Source organism: Danio aesculapii, chromosome 10 (assembly GCF_903798145.1).
Source record: "Danio aesculapii chromosome 10, fDanAes4.1, whole genome shotgun sequence".
In the NCBI taxonomy this organism is placed as follows: domain Eukaryota; kingdom Metazoa; phylum Chordata; class Actinopteri; order Cypriniformes; family Danionidae; genus Danio; species Danio aesculapii.
Window position 1 is genome coordinate 41,768,589 of NC_079444.1, and position 15,492 is coordinate 41,784,080.

Genomic DNA, 15,492 nt, shown 5'->3' on the forward strand with positions numbered 1-15,492 from the left:
ATGCTGAGTAGAAGTGTGACATGTTGGAACAGGGTCATGGGGTAAAGAAGAAAGGCCGGTATAAGGACAGATGGTATTTAATCACAAAAGACAGACACAATGGAGGAGAGAATTCAGCAGCTGGGCTTTTAGTCAGCCAGACTGTTGAAGTGGGGGGAGTACAAAAGCCAACATCCAGTCTAGCGTGTGTCACAATCAATAGGGAAGTAAACTAAAATGAGTCTATATTTGCGTGGGATTGGTCGGGTCTAATTTTGGGGGATTGCCAATACTTCCCTTGTGTCTGATTCATCATTCCAGCAAAGTACTAAATGCAAAGTTTCTCTTCGCTTTTTACTATAAATACACAGATGAAGCATCATATTTTTGCTGAAATTATGCCACAATTCTCTACTGTTGATCACTTGATCAAGCTTAAACCCATAAATCAGTTCGGAGGAAAATTAGACCTTGAAGTCTGAATTATTACCCCCCCCCCCTGTATTTTTTCCCTCAATTTCTATTTAGCGGAAAGCAGATTTTTTAATCGCATTTCTGAACATAATAGTTTTAATAACTCATTTCTAATAACTGATTTCTTTTATCTTTGCCACCATGATGACAGCACAGAATGTTTGACCAGATATTTTTCAGGATACTAGTATTAGGGATGCAACGATTATATGATTTTGGATGATTATAGTGTGATGGATTGTCAAGGTTATTGGGATGATTCTGCATTCATTAATTTCAAAACACTACTAGTTTAGAAAACTAACACATGAAAACTCCTTATATTTTAAAGTGTTATTTATTGCTGCTCAGTAACTAATAATACAGAACAAAATAATAACAAAAAAGCAAACAATAGCCTAATTCTCTTTGCACTTAAAAATAAGTGAAAAAGTTTTTGGCATTTAAACATAAGAATAATTTTACACAGAAAATAAATGACAGAACAATGAATGAATTAATAAATAAATAAATAAATAATAAGAAGAATACATAAAAAAAACTGTATTTGTCTAATCTAAATCTAAGCCTCATATTAGCTAAGTATTTCCTTTTTAAAGAGATCAAATGTAGTCAAAGGCTGCTGAAGCTCTGTCTGAAAGGCACTTTTGATCAACTAGATTACAAAATTGTTTGGCATTTTTCATTTTGTTTTTTTTTTTCACTTTGGAGTAGAAATGTGTATTCATACAAAGTATAAAGCTGATCTGTCCAGATCAGTCAGTCACGTGACTCTCGGTGCGCTCGCGGAATTCTTTCAACTATGTGTGGCTGGATAGCGTAAACGCATTGCGCTGCTCATGGGCAGCGTGTGCTTCAATCCCAATCATACCTGCCAACACTCCCATTTTTCCCAGGAGTCTCCCATATTTCAGTTCCATCTCCCGCCACCCTCCCGTTTTGTTATTTCTCCCGGAAAACTCTCGTAATTTCACATCGACCCGGCTGAAACCCAGTCCATAGTGCAGTTAGGGTGCTTTCACATTTGGTTCAATTGCTTGGACTGAATCCAAGTTCGATTGTCCCCCTTTGCCACCTTCTCGGCAAAGTCTAGATCGGATACTCGGCCGGCCGGAAGTGCAATATGTACATCAATATAGCAGCATTTTTATTTATTTATTTTTTAAATGATGCTGTATAAAAATAATTAATATTTTTACAGTACTGTGACGGTTGGGTTTAGGGTTGGGGTGGGGGTAGGCGTAGGCGTTAAAAAATTTAATTTATTGGGTAATTTAATAGATAGCATTAAAAATACTTGGTACACCTACTGTTTTTACGTTACTGTGACGGTTGGGTTTAGGGTTGGGGTGGGGGTAGACATTAATAAAATGCCTACCCCCAGCTTTAATTTTGTGTACAGCTGTTGCTAGCTGACGGCCACGAAAGCAAATCGCCAAAATGGAGACGTATGCATATCACGGTCATTCTGCTTTCACTGAATCTTTTGGTTTTGTTACCAAAATCAAAATACAGAGAGCCACTTGCGTCTATCTGCCGCATAAAAAAACAAGAACATCGCGCGATGTCTGCAGAAGTTGCTTTTGGTGGAACCAAGCAGACGTTATCACTGTTTGCACTGGGTCAGTCCCGCTTGTCACCAAGGTAAGTGATACACAGGCGAATGAACGATATGAAAACTAAAGTTTGTTGTACAGGTGGCGCTTCACTTCTGTTATTTGGTGTGATTGCATTCATATCAGAAATTAACTGTACCAGAGTTCGCACGAAACGTACCCCAGACGACCTCTTTCAGGCGGATTCGGGTACGGTTCACGAGTCTGCACCCGAGATCAGAAGACAGCATTCACACTAGCTAAACGTACTGTACTTTGACGTCAAACGAACCTGAGTGCTGACCAAAAGTGTAAGTGTGAAAGCACCCTTATTAACACCACAGTACAGTTACTAACCTGGTTCTCTGCTGTGTTATTCAGACAAGTACACACTGACACCCCCTCCAAACTCCGCACCCTCCTGGTCTCCAGGAATTTCGAAGACAAATGTTGGCAGGTATGATCCCAAAATGTGCACGCAAGCTGCGCATCTCCATTGGAAATAGCGAATTTGAGCACGCAAACGACGCAATATGTGAATGGCCCTTAGTTAATAGCCTCAGCCATAGTTAATCCAGTGTGCATGGGTATTAGCCTCTGTGTACAAGGTTGAAACTTTAAAACAGCACACAGATGGCATAACTTTGTTTAGTTGCTGCAGTTTTGCTCCGTGCAGAAATGCGGTGTTGAAAAGCCTTAACGATTAATTAACTGTGATGAATTAAAGCACAGTTAATGGTGAAACCCGTTAATCGCTGCATCCCTAGCTAGTATTTAGCTTAAAGTGACATTTAAAGGCTTAACTAGGTTAATTAGGCAAGTTAGAGTAATTAGTCAAGTCATTGCATAATAGTGGTTTGTTCTACAGACAATCAAAACAAAATAGCTTAAAAGGGTTAATAATATTGACCTTAAATTGTTTTTTAAAAAATTAAAAACTGCTTTCATTCTATCTGAAATAAAACAAATAACCTTTCTCTAGAAGAAAGAATATTATTAGACATACTGTGAGAAACTCATTGCTCTGTTTAACATCATTTGAGAAATATTTGAAAAAGCAGGGCTAATCATTTTGACTTTAGCTGTATACTAAAACACTAATATTGCATAATGCAAAACATTCTAAGGAGCTTATGAGACGAATAGCATGAAGAATCTTGCTCAGCTACATTCTCAAGTTTCGAATCGCTCTACTTTTTGTACCTTGAATGTCTTCTTTGGCCAGCATACGATTGGGGAACCACTGATGGCCAGCTTGGGGTTGTCATCTGCATGTTCCTTCAGGACAACCTGCTCAAAAAGCAAAAGACACAATTAAAAACAAAGTCTAGAAACAAAAGTTAAGACATGAAAGAATTAACTCGTCTGATAGGTCATGTATTATACGTTATATGGTTTTAAACTGTAAGTTTAAGGATCTTGACACACTAGGCGTGACATAACATGATTATGTAATGCATTATGTCGCATCACACTGAGGTAATAATGTCAGTGATGATCCTTGGTGTGAATGGGAATTTAAAATAAAGCTTTGGGATGGATGTTGTAATGTAACCTGGTCCCAAGTTATGTTTATTTTGATCAGCATGAATATAATAATCAGTATTATTTTTATTAGGATTTTTACTTTAATGTTTAACATAATATTTACATAATATTTTATGTAGTATTTACATTTTTATACAACTTTTATGGTCACAAACGTTTATCTTGGCAGAATACCACAGGGAGTTTGACAAGAGATTGAGTAGTTAAAAAATAATATAAATATACACTAACTGGCCACTTTATTAGGTACACCTTACTAGTACCGGGTTGGACCCCTTTTTGCCTTCAGAACTGCTTTAATCCTTCATGTTATAGATTCAACAAGGTACTGGAAATATTCCTCAGAGATGTTGCTCCATATTGACATATTAGCATTGCTGCAGATTTGACGGCTGCACATCCATGATGCGAGTCTCCCATTCCACCACATCCCACAGGCGCTCTATTGGATTGAGCTCTGGAGACTGTGGAGGCCATTTGAGTACAGTCAACTCAGTGTCATGTTCAAGAAACCAGTCTGAGATGATTCACGCTTTATGACATGGTGCATTATCCTGCTGGAAGTAGCCATCAGAAGATGAGTACACTGGGGTCATAAAGGGATGGACATGGTCAGCAGCAATACTCAGGTCGGCTGTGGCGTTGACTCGATGCTCAATTGGTACTAATGGACCCAAAGTGTGCCAAGAAAATATCCCCCACACCATTACACCACCACCACCAGCCTGAACCGTTGATACAAGGCAGGATAGATCTATGTTTTCATGTTGTTGCTGCCTAATTCTGACCTGACCATCCGAATGTGGGAGCAGAAATCGAGACTCATCAGACTCAGGCAACGTTTCTCCAATCTTCTATTGTCCAGTTTTGGTGAGCCTGTGTGAATTGTAGCCTCAGTTTCCTGTTCTTAGCTGACAGGAGTGGCACCCAGAGTGGTCTTCTGCTGCTGTAGCCCATCCAACTCAAGGCTGGACATGTTGTGTGTTCAGAGATGCTCTTCTGCAGACCTCTGTTGTAACGAGTGGTTATTTGAGTTACTGTTGTCTTTCTATCAGCTGGAACCAGTCTGGCCATTCTCCTCTGACCTCTGGCATCAACAAGGCATTTGCGCCCACAGAACTGCCGCTCACTGGATATTTTCTCTTTTTTAGACCATTCTCTATAAACCCTAGAGATGGTTGTGCGTGAAAATCCCAGTAGATTAGCGGTTTCTGAAATACTCAGACCAGCCATGTTCAAAGTCACTTAAATCCCCTTTCTTCCTCATTCTGATGCTCGGTTTGAGCTGCAGCAGATCGTCTTAACCATGTCTACATGCCTAAATGCATTGAGCTGCAGCCATGTGATTGGCTGATTATAAATGTGTGTTAACTAGCAGTTGGACAGGTGTACCTAATAAAGTGGCCGGTGAGTGTATATTATAAAATTCTTATTTAAAAAAAAAAAATTGTATAAATTTTTTTTATGAAAATGATCAAACATTTTAATAGGTAAATGATTATTTGAAGCTGCATTTTGTAAGTTTAGTCCACTAAATTTAGAATATTCCTAATTTTTTTTCTTGAATATAATACTTTTTTGTTCTGGAAGTGAACAAATCTTATTTAAAAAGAGAAATCAAAACTAAAACTATATTTATAAAAAGGCCAGTTCCAAGAAATGCACTTCAACCAAAAATCCCCTGATGAGGTCAGATTATTGCTGATGCTGCAATACACCATAAAAACCAATCCCGATGCCGCTCGTCCTCTTGATGTGCAAGGACTTACTTTCTGCATTTGTCATATAGGAGATTTTTTTTTTGGTTTTAAAATCTTCTGCATGCTTTTAGAAGCAGCAAATATGGACTTGGTGTAGCCACAGTAAGTTACAGGGCAACTCCAGCTGTAGTTATGTATGTATTTAATGGTGGCTCAGTGGTTAGCATGGTCGCCTCAGAGCAGAAAGGTCGCTGGTTCGAGCCCCGGCTGGATCAGTTGGCATTTCTGTGTGGAGTTCGCATGTTCTCCCCATGTTGGGGTGGTCCGGTTTCCCCCACAGTGCAAACACATGCGCTATAGGGGAACTGGATGAACTAATTAGGCTGTATTGTATGAGTGTGTGTGTGAATGTGAGAGTGTATGGATGTTTCCCAGTGCTGGGTTGCGGCCAGAAGGGCATGTGCTGGAATAGTTGGCGGTTCGTTCTGCTGTGGCGACCTCTGATAAATAAGGTACTAAACTGAAGGAAAATTAATGACTGAATCAGGTTTTCAGTGTTTTGAGGGATATTTAGTGTATTCTGATGTACAGAATCCTAAGATTAGCTATTTCAAAGGTTACTGAAGGTCAAACTATGCATCTAATTTGAGTTTACTTTTAGGCTTTATATAGATACAAAGAGTTATTTTACAAGAAAAGAGACTCGTGACTATTTACAGTGTCTATCGGTGCACTAGATCTGCCAGTTTAAGACTTTATAGCGTTTCTCTGACTTTATAAGCACTAATAAACAGTGAATATCATAATAATAGTCAGGGAATTAGCCAATAGTAAATAGTGTGAATGGTTAATTAAAACAAAGCATTACCAATATTACTTATGATCAAAGGCAAAAAGCTAAATTCAAAACAATAATAATAATGATGATATAAATTCAAGACACTGAGCAAAACAAAACAGTAGAAAATATACAGCTGAAGCCAGAATTATTAGCCCTGCTTTTTCAAATATTTCCCAAATAATGTTTAACAGATTCAGGAACTTTTCACAGTATTTCCTATAATATTTTTTCTTCTGGAGAAAGTCTTATTTGTTTTATTTCAGCGAGAATAAAAGCAGTTTTACATTTTTTAAACATCATTTTAAGGTCAATATTATTAGCCCCTTTAAAGGGCACCTATGGTAAAAAATCTACTTTTCAAGCTGTTTGGACAGACATATGTGCATGTATGGTGTATAGACTGTCATATTGGGGTGATATAAACACACCCAGTGCTTTTTTTTCAATTTAACAACATAAAAACGGTGGACCAATTGGAGCTGTTTTCAAATCGACCGCAACTTTACGTAGGAGAGCGGCCCCCCCGCCCACCAATATTGATTGACAGGCGCGTCATCATATCCTCAGTTTGTTAATTCACGTCCGCCATTTTCAGCGTGAGTCGAAGCGATATCACTAAAGGAACACACTAGCTCTATTTTTAGATGCAAGGCTCATTGGGCTCAACACAAGATCAATATTCTCCACATTATCGCTCTAATCGGAATTATTGGTTGTATCTTTAGGTAGGTTTGCAAACATGTGTACTTCTCATTGAGTCTACCTTATACTTCAGCCGTTTGCATTTCTCGCCATCCCAGAAGCTCCCTGTGATCTTAACTAGCATGCGTTTTAGAATTCTAAACATAGGTTTCTATCAGGGTACACTCAAGTCGACGGCTGGTCGCTGCGGACCGCTGCAGAAACCTATGTTTAGAATTCAAAAATGCGTGGCGCAACAATTCGGGACACTTGATGTTTCTCCCGCGCCACAGAGAGTGTCTGGTGTGCCGTGTCGCTGCTTCGAGCGGCGCATCCGGTGCCTCAGTCAAAGTTAATTCAGTGTGCGTGGTTATTAGTCTCGGTGTACAAGCTCGGCACTTGAAACTAGCACACAGTTGGCTGTAAAACTGTACAAAGACACAAATGATTTTGTACTCTCTGCTTGGTCTGTGTCAGAGTCGTACATGTACGACTGAATGGTGATCCTCTCTCTCCAGCTTTTTCTCCGTCTGCCTGTCAGACTCTGTTGCAAACACAGAGCGGGTGAGCTCATGGCCCCGCCCCCTTGTTACGTTTGGCGGGAAGCCGAAACTAATCTACATGTGAAGCAAGACACCCCTAAATCAGCGAACTGTGGACACGCCCCCAACATGACACTTTTGAACACATTATAATAAAAAAATCTGAATTGTGTTTTGAACTGAACCTAAACTGGCACACTCAGAAGAACCATAATATTAATATTAAATCATAAAAAAGAGGTAAACTATGTGCCCATTAAGCAATATTTGTTTTGATTGTCTATAGACAAACCATCATTATACAATGACTTGCCTAATTACCCTAAATTGCCTAATTAACCTAGTTAAGCCTTTAAATGTCAATTTAAGCCGAATACTAGAATCTTGAAAAATATCTAGTTAAATATTATTTACTGTTATCATGGCAAAGTTAAAAGAAATCAGTTATTAGAGATGAGTTATTAAAACTATTATGTTTAGAAAAATCTTCTCTCCGACAAAGAGAAATTGTGGAAAAAAAATACAGGGAGGCTAATAATTCTGACTTCAACTGTGTGTAGTATAAAGTGACCTTGACGTCATCCAGCAGTGCTTGTGGATCCTCGATGCCCTCGGGGACGCATTTCTTATTTTCCGGAAGCGATTCGAGTTTCTCCACCAAAGCCTTGAGTCCGTTCAGCTCAAACTCTGTCAGGTGGCTCCATTTTCCCGAGTGCTCCATTCCCGGGGAGCCGGATGGCGTTTTGGGACACTCTGAAGGAAGGGATTTGGAGCTGTCTTCTGAATCATTGGCCGAGGGTTTAAATGTCTGACAGGGCGGGATGGAAAAAGAGGACAAAATCGTCCCTTCTGTCCCACATGAGTCCTCCTCCATGTCCAACCGAGGAGCAGACATGAGACTCTCGGTCACTGGTTTTGGTTCAGCTAATTAGGATCAAATAAAAACAGGAGTTACTTTGAAGATTATTGAAGTTTATTATAATATATTACAAAAATATTCATATTACAATGTAGTCATTTGGCGGGTGTTAATGTCAAGCCCTAGAACTAGTAAAAACTAGTAATATATAGTGCATTACATTTTGGGATAAACTTGGCCAACTCTATTTATATGTCTTCCCTCTCCCAGCTGCTACATTTACATGCATCTACACAGACATTTGGTCTCATTTTTTCAGCTCAATTCTATCTAGTATAGTCGACTCACCAGTGTGATTGCGAAACTCGAGGCTGAGATGGGAACGTTTGGTCAAGCAGCTGACGTATCTCTCCAGCACATACCAGCACATCTCATAGAAGAACGGGTAGCGGAATTTGGAGTGCACCTGAAATCAATATACAACATATTAATACACTACTATAACATATGGAGTACTACACTACCTGACAAAAGTGTTGTCGCTTATCCAAGTTTTAGGAACAGTAAATAATAAATTGACTTCTAGTTGATCATTTGGTATCAGAAGTGAGATGAAAGGCAAAGGCCTCTAGATTACGCTTATGTGACCACAATAAAATATGATCATGCCTTGATTTTGAATGATTTCATTAGGACAGTAAGGTCTGACTTTGCTTAGACAAAAGTCTTGTGACTGAACCTTCAATAATGTCCAGTATAGAATATGTGGTCATGCTGCAGTGGAAACAGAATGAATATTGTGTCTGACTCCATCATGAGCTTGGAGGACAGCATCCATACATCTCTGCAATGACTCAAATCACTGATTAATAAAGTCATCTGGAATGGCAAAGAAAGCGTTCTTGCAGGACTCCCAGAGTTCATCAAGATTCTTTGGATTCCTCTTCAATGCCTCCTCCATCTTACCTCCGACATGCTCAATAATGGTCATGTCAGGTGACTGGGCTGGCCAATCTTGGAGCAGCTTGACCTTCTTTGCTTTCAGAAACGTTGATGTGGAGGCTGAAGTATGAGAAGGAGCGCTATCCTGCTGAAGAATTTGCCCTCTCCTGTGGTTTGTAATGTAAAGGGCAGAACAAATGTCTTGATACCTCAGGCTGTTGATGTTGCCGTCCACTCTGCAGATCTCTCGCACGCCCCCATACTGAATGTAACCCCAAACCATGATTTTTCCTTCACCAAACTTGACTGATTTCTGTGAGAATCTTTGGTCCATGCAGTATTTGTGATGATTGGGATGCAGTTCAACAGATGATTCATCAGAAAAATCCACCTTCTGCCACTTTTACAAATGATCAACTTGAAGTCAAGATATTATTTGTTGCTCTGACAACTGGGATCGATGACAAGACTTTTGTCAGATAGTGTGTAAGGTTAAATTTTTGTTAATGAAACAAACAACTGGGTAGAATGTTATTTATTGTTCTTGGTTGATTTTCAATTCTTCTAGAATCATACAATTATCATTTATTTTCAATTATGCTGTGAAATTGCTATTCTTTTATATTTAGAAAGGATTTTACAAAAAATCTTTAGCATTATAATGTTAGTTATCGTGGTTTGTGTAAACAGGGCTAAAATAACTTGATGGTTAATTACTCTTTGAAGTGGTGTGTATGTTAAATTGTATGTCCATGCGCTGAAACAAGCACTGTGTATTTTAGTGTCACCTTTGATATATTGTATTCATTCTGTATTTTATTTTACTTGTAGAGTTACTTTAATTTGACAGTGCTTTTTAATGAACATCATCATATACAGAGCTGTACCAAAAACGTGACCTAAAACCAAAAAGCAAACTGTGAGAAGTCTTGCACCGCTTATAAATAATGTCATTTGCCTCTTAATACATGGCTCTCGCAGTACCAGTAAAAACGACGGCATGGATAAGATGCTTCTCATGCAGATCTCTTTCCATTCCTGCTCGTCTCCAAGGAGGAACACTCACATTCTCAGAGTTATGAAGGCTCGCGCTCTCATTCCCTCAAACCTCCTTCAGCCAGCGCTAAATTTAGAGCTCTGCAATAATGCAGCGGCTGAAACAACAGCGCCAGAGCTACGATCTGTCTTCTTCTCTGCCTGCTCTGTCTAGCGAATATAAAAATAGCTCTAAACCCTGCATCAAAGTGTCCTGGAGAGATCCTGCTGGCAGAAACGGAGAAACACAACTGGTTTGTCCATTCAGAATGCTAAAAATGCCTTGTTACTGTAAGTGATCAAGCCAATCAGAAGCAAGAGGATTGAGGTCTGAAATTAAGCTGCCTGTATTATTTTGTATTTGTATTATAGTGTACAATTCAGCATTATTAGTCTGAATATAAAAAGTCTGCATTAATTTAAATGTCGGTGTGCATGTAAATGTTCCAAAGTGAAAGACTTATTGTCTCCTTTCACTCATACAGACTTATATGGTAAATTACCACACAACAAAAAATGCTTCTCTTACATTGTAAAAGCCAACAGTCAACTTTATCAAATGAAATGAGTGTAGTTAACTCAAAATATAGTGAAAGTTAATTCTGCTCATTTGAAAAGAGTTTTGAACTCCGTGTTGAAGGTAATGAGTTAATTAAATACCTCATTACTTTAACTTAAATGGAGTAAGTTCACAGTACTCATATAGATTAGTTTAACTCAAATGGTTTGTAGCAATCGGTTTCCTCAAACGGTTTGAGTTGCCTTAACTTATTGGGTTTTACAGTACTCAGTTGGTTTGAGTTCTCTTCATTTATTGGGTTTTACTGTGCTCAAATTGCTTCATTTACTCAAATGGATTAAGTTAACAGCACTCATTATGATTAGTTTCTGAACTTAAATGGTTTGTTGCGATCAGTTTCCTCAAATGGTTTGAGTTACCTTAACTTATTGGGTTTTACAGTGTACTTAAAGCTTTTGATTGAATCCAAATATCTAAAAATTCTTAAATCAAGAAGCATTTTATAGACAGGCAAAAAATATTGTCTTGTTTACAGAAATAATGAGTCAAAATTAAGTGAGTTTTTCCTTAAAACAAGCTAAATAATCTACCAATGGGGTAAGCTAATTAAACTTGTTTTTGCTTTGAAATAAAATTATTTTACTTACCCCATTGGCAGATTATTTAGCTCGTTTTAAAGGTGCTGTATCTACGTTTTTGACTCTTCCTAAGCATGAAAATACTATAATATGTTTGCAGATATTTCAGAAACATGCCAAGTTTACATACTTGTTTATCTGAAAAACAATGCTGAAGTCAGATATTCTGCTTTGAAAATGTCTGTTACGTGCTGGAACGGCTGTCTTTGTTTTGGTTCTTTTTTAACCCACCTAATGCCAGTTTAGCCAATTATATTTCAGCACCCCGGGTTGCCTTGGTGGAAACAGCATATTTCATTCATTCAGTCATAAAGGCTCTCAAAGTATGCATCTGTGACCGAGATGCGATCTCCAGTGGACGGTAGCAGACTTCGAAATGAGAAGCAGATTCAGAGTTCCACATAAGGTGGATATTAATTAGCAAATAATATAAATATTATGAACGTAAACATTAGGTGAGCAGGTTACACTGTAACCCCGTGTCCTAACAACACGCTACATGAGGAGATTTGCAGTGATAAGCAATTTGGCTATTTGCACCAGACGAAGCATGACAGAAATGTAAATACAGCTATTCAGAAGCTCAGAATAGTGCACTCACTGCACTCCAACGAAACGATAAGGTTTATAATCTAATCAATACATATTAAACCTCTTTAACTTTATTAAATGTAGATGCTGAATCACTGATATGTGTTGGTTTTGAGTCACAGTTCTAGAGTTCAATTTCAAAAGGTTTATTTTATTTTCCAGATCTGAGCTGAACTATCTGCTGCTGCTTTCAGTATATGGCGATAAATGTCACGTAAAATGACATTCATACTTACATTATTAGCATTTAACACTGAATAAAGCACATGAGGTGTACCTGAGCTGATCATTGTCAGTTTTCTGTTGTTCATCTGTCAGAAACAGAAGCTCTTTCTAATATTTCAACTCAAAAACATCTTTTAATAGGGAAAATATTCCTTCTATCGCATGCCATTGCTTTTATTTAGAAGATGGTTTGAATCAGCCTTTAGGCTTGATAGTCTAGCACACTACTGTTAGTGTCGTCAATCTGGCAACCTGCACTTGTGTGTGTTTTGAACAAGGAGTGCAGTACCTACTACAACCACTGGGTGTCAAACTTACAGTACATACTGCACCTTTAGGTAAAAGGTCACTTAATTTTGACTTATTATTTCTACAAAGCAGACCATATTTTTTGCTCATCTAGAAAATGTTTCTTGATTTAAGTATTTATAGATTTTTGGACTAGAAACACAACAAAAAACATTTTTGCAGTGCAGTAGATTGCCATGAAGAAACCATGTGTGGACAGGCCATTTAAAAACAGAAATGAAATCATTCTTGAACGAGAAGTTAAACATTACCACTCTGATATACATCACAATAAGGGAAACAATTACTATTGCAACTTTCATTTCAAGCTGAATTAAAATAAATGCTTTACCTTTGTTCGGTTCTCAATTTCGTAGACAGTGAGCTGCATGGGAATGTTAAAACTGTGGAGAATATTCCCGCCAAACACCAGGGTGTCCTCTGGAGTGTAGACGGCATGAATCCAGCCTAAAGAAATACATACGAGAAAGCAAAAACAAGTTTTATTTTATAGATTTATTTATGTATTCTTGCAGCATTGGCTCTGGAAGTAAATTTCACATCTGATTTTTGGAAAGTATTCATTGAAGTGTTTTATGAATGTATTTTATGAATGTAAAGGATTTATTGCAAATTGAGTCAGCGCTAAAGTTAGGGACGCATGAATGTTTCGTTTTCACATGACAGCAAAAGTGGAAGTAACGTGTAAATAAGTGGCATTTCTGCTGAGCATTGAACTCATTCAATTGCACAAACACCACCATGAAGACAAGCTGTAGCATTGGAAAAAACAGAGTCCCTCTTCGTAAACTCGGTGTGGTATCTCCAGCCATTTACGCCGTCATTATTATTGGTCTTTTTTCTTTTTTTATCACCAAGAAAAACGTAAAGCCAACTACCTCGGGGTGAGCCCACAGAAAAATAATAACTAAACACTCAAATGAAACTTACTACACCTAATAAAATAACAGAAATAAACATACTAAATCTACACTTATCTCCCTAACTAAGAACAAAAACAGGTGAAAATATTTACAAAAAAAAAAGTGGCGTCCAACCCCCCCTACTGCCTCTTACCGCGTATATATTTACAATATTAACAATCAACAAACACACAAACCAAAACAAAATAATAGGAAGGGGGAACACGGATGGGTATACCAGTGTTTCCCAACCCTGTTCCTGGAGGCACACCAACAGTTCATGTTTTGGATGTCTCCCTCATCTAACCCATTAACTTCAGGTTTTGGAGTCTCTCCTAATGCAGAGTTTCCCAACCCTGTTCCTGAAGGCACACCAACAGTACACATTTTCAACCTCTCCCTTATCAAACACACCTGAAACAACTAATCAGTACATTAGATGAGACTCCAAAACCTGAAGTTAAGGGGTCAGATGAGGGAGACATCCAAAACATGAACTGTCGGTGTGCCTCCAGGAACAGGGTTGGGAAACACTGGGGTATACAACACAAAGTAGAACACGGGAAACACAATTAACGAAAACAACTCAGCAACAGGAATAACTTCATCACAACAATCTCAAACAACACGCCAACAAAACTCGCTCTCCCCCCCCACGCCCGTTGTTCCCTTTTTAAAGGACGCCCTGAGTAACCTCCTCCAATCCCAGGGCATGTCACCTGCGTAGCTAGGGCGGGGTCTGCAGGTGGAAAGAGAGGGAGAGAGAGAGAGACAGACACAGACAAACACACCTGCCAACGCAACACCTGTTTTTTGACATTGCGAACCCACATGGTACCTGAAGCGTGCAGTGTATGCATCTATCAGTGTTCAAACAAAAGTAAATTGTAACTTAATAATGAAGTGAAGAGAACATGCGGTGGAGATTTGTGAAGTGCCTCATCATTCTGAAACAGTGAATGTAACGACATGTAAATGAAGTCTTGCTTCGGTTGTACCTTAGAACTATTCGATTTTTATTTCAGGGAACTAAACCGATTTTTGGCAATGAAGAAAAGCAATTAAAAAAATATCCAGTACTGCAAGTTAAGTCTGTTGGAGGATAAGTATTTTGCACAAATTCATCTATCTAAAAGGTATGGACAAAGTGCGGGTCATTATTTTTGGGTGAACTGTGCCTTTAATAAACAAATACGGGATATATACACAATATTCAGAACAAAATTACTTTTGAAATCAAAATACTAACATCAAAAGTCTGGGTTTAGCGCAGGGATGGGCAAACTCGATCCTGGAGGGCCGGTGTCCCTGCATAGTTTTGCTCCAACCCTAATCAAACACACCTGCTTGTAGCTTTCTAGTGATCTTAAAGACACTAATTAGGGTGTTCAGGTGTGTTTGATTAGTGTTGGAGCAAAACTCTGCAGGGACACCGGCCCTCGAGGATCAAGTTTGCCCATGCCTGGTTTAGCGTGACCCCTTCAGCACCCAGCTTGAACATTTTTGTTGACTCTTTTCTGAAATGATGTGCTATTTAATATCAAGCTCTTCGTTAGATTTAGCATGTTCTAGCTTTCTTTTTCTCTCCAGGTGAATCTGATTCTGCCTATAATATTGCCTTATAATATTCAGGTCTGGACTCTGTGGAGGCCATTTCGTGACTGCCTTTGTTTCATCAGCTGTTTTTCTCTCCAAACATGATTTCATTACTTTAACAGCGTGTTTGAGATCATTAACATGCTGACAAATAAAAATATTATAATGAGGTGTTTTCTAGTAGGAATCAGCTGACGAATCTGACAAATGAGCATTCACATCCTCATCAATTCAGGCAATATTGACAAAAGCTCTGGCAGAAACGCAGATCAAACCAAGACAGAAACTCCAGTCATTCTTCAATCTTTCTCAAACTCTTTCTTTCATCCGTCTTAAATAATTAGACCCCCAAAAAATCCAACTAGAACATGTATTTTCTGGTTGTATTTTAATAAAGAGAATGAGAAGCAATATATAATGTCATTATACCCTCACTAAAACAACAAATAAAACTGTAGGCTTTTGCACAATACTGTGTATGTGTTTTATATAACATTATGGCATGCGATTGCTTC

At 38.4% G+C, this 15,492-nt stretch overlaps 1 protein-coding gene across 2 annotated transcripts in view; it reads right to left on the minus strand.

The window, feature by feature from the left end:
* Nucleotides 1-15,492, minus strand: part of LOC130235881 (lysine-specific demethylase 2B) — an 89,892-nt gene that overhangs the window by 43,180 nt on the left and 31,220 nt on the right. For both annotated transcript variants that reach the window (XM_056466402.1, XM_056466403.1), the window contains 4 exons: nucleotides 12,811-12,926; nucleotides 8,568-8,685; nucleotides 7,932-8,284; nucleotides 3,252-3,338 (listed from right to left, as the gene is read on the minus strand). In XM_056466402.1, coding sequence (XP_056322377.1) covers nucleotides 3,252-3,338; nucleotides 7,932-8,284; nucleotides 8,568-8,685; nucleotides 12,811-12,926 — 674 coding nt within the window. The remainder of the gene's footprint in view (nucleotides 1-3,251; nucleotides 3,339-7,931; nucleotides 8,285-8,567; nucleotides 8,686-12,810; nucleotides 12,927-15,492) is intronic.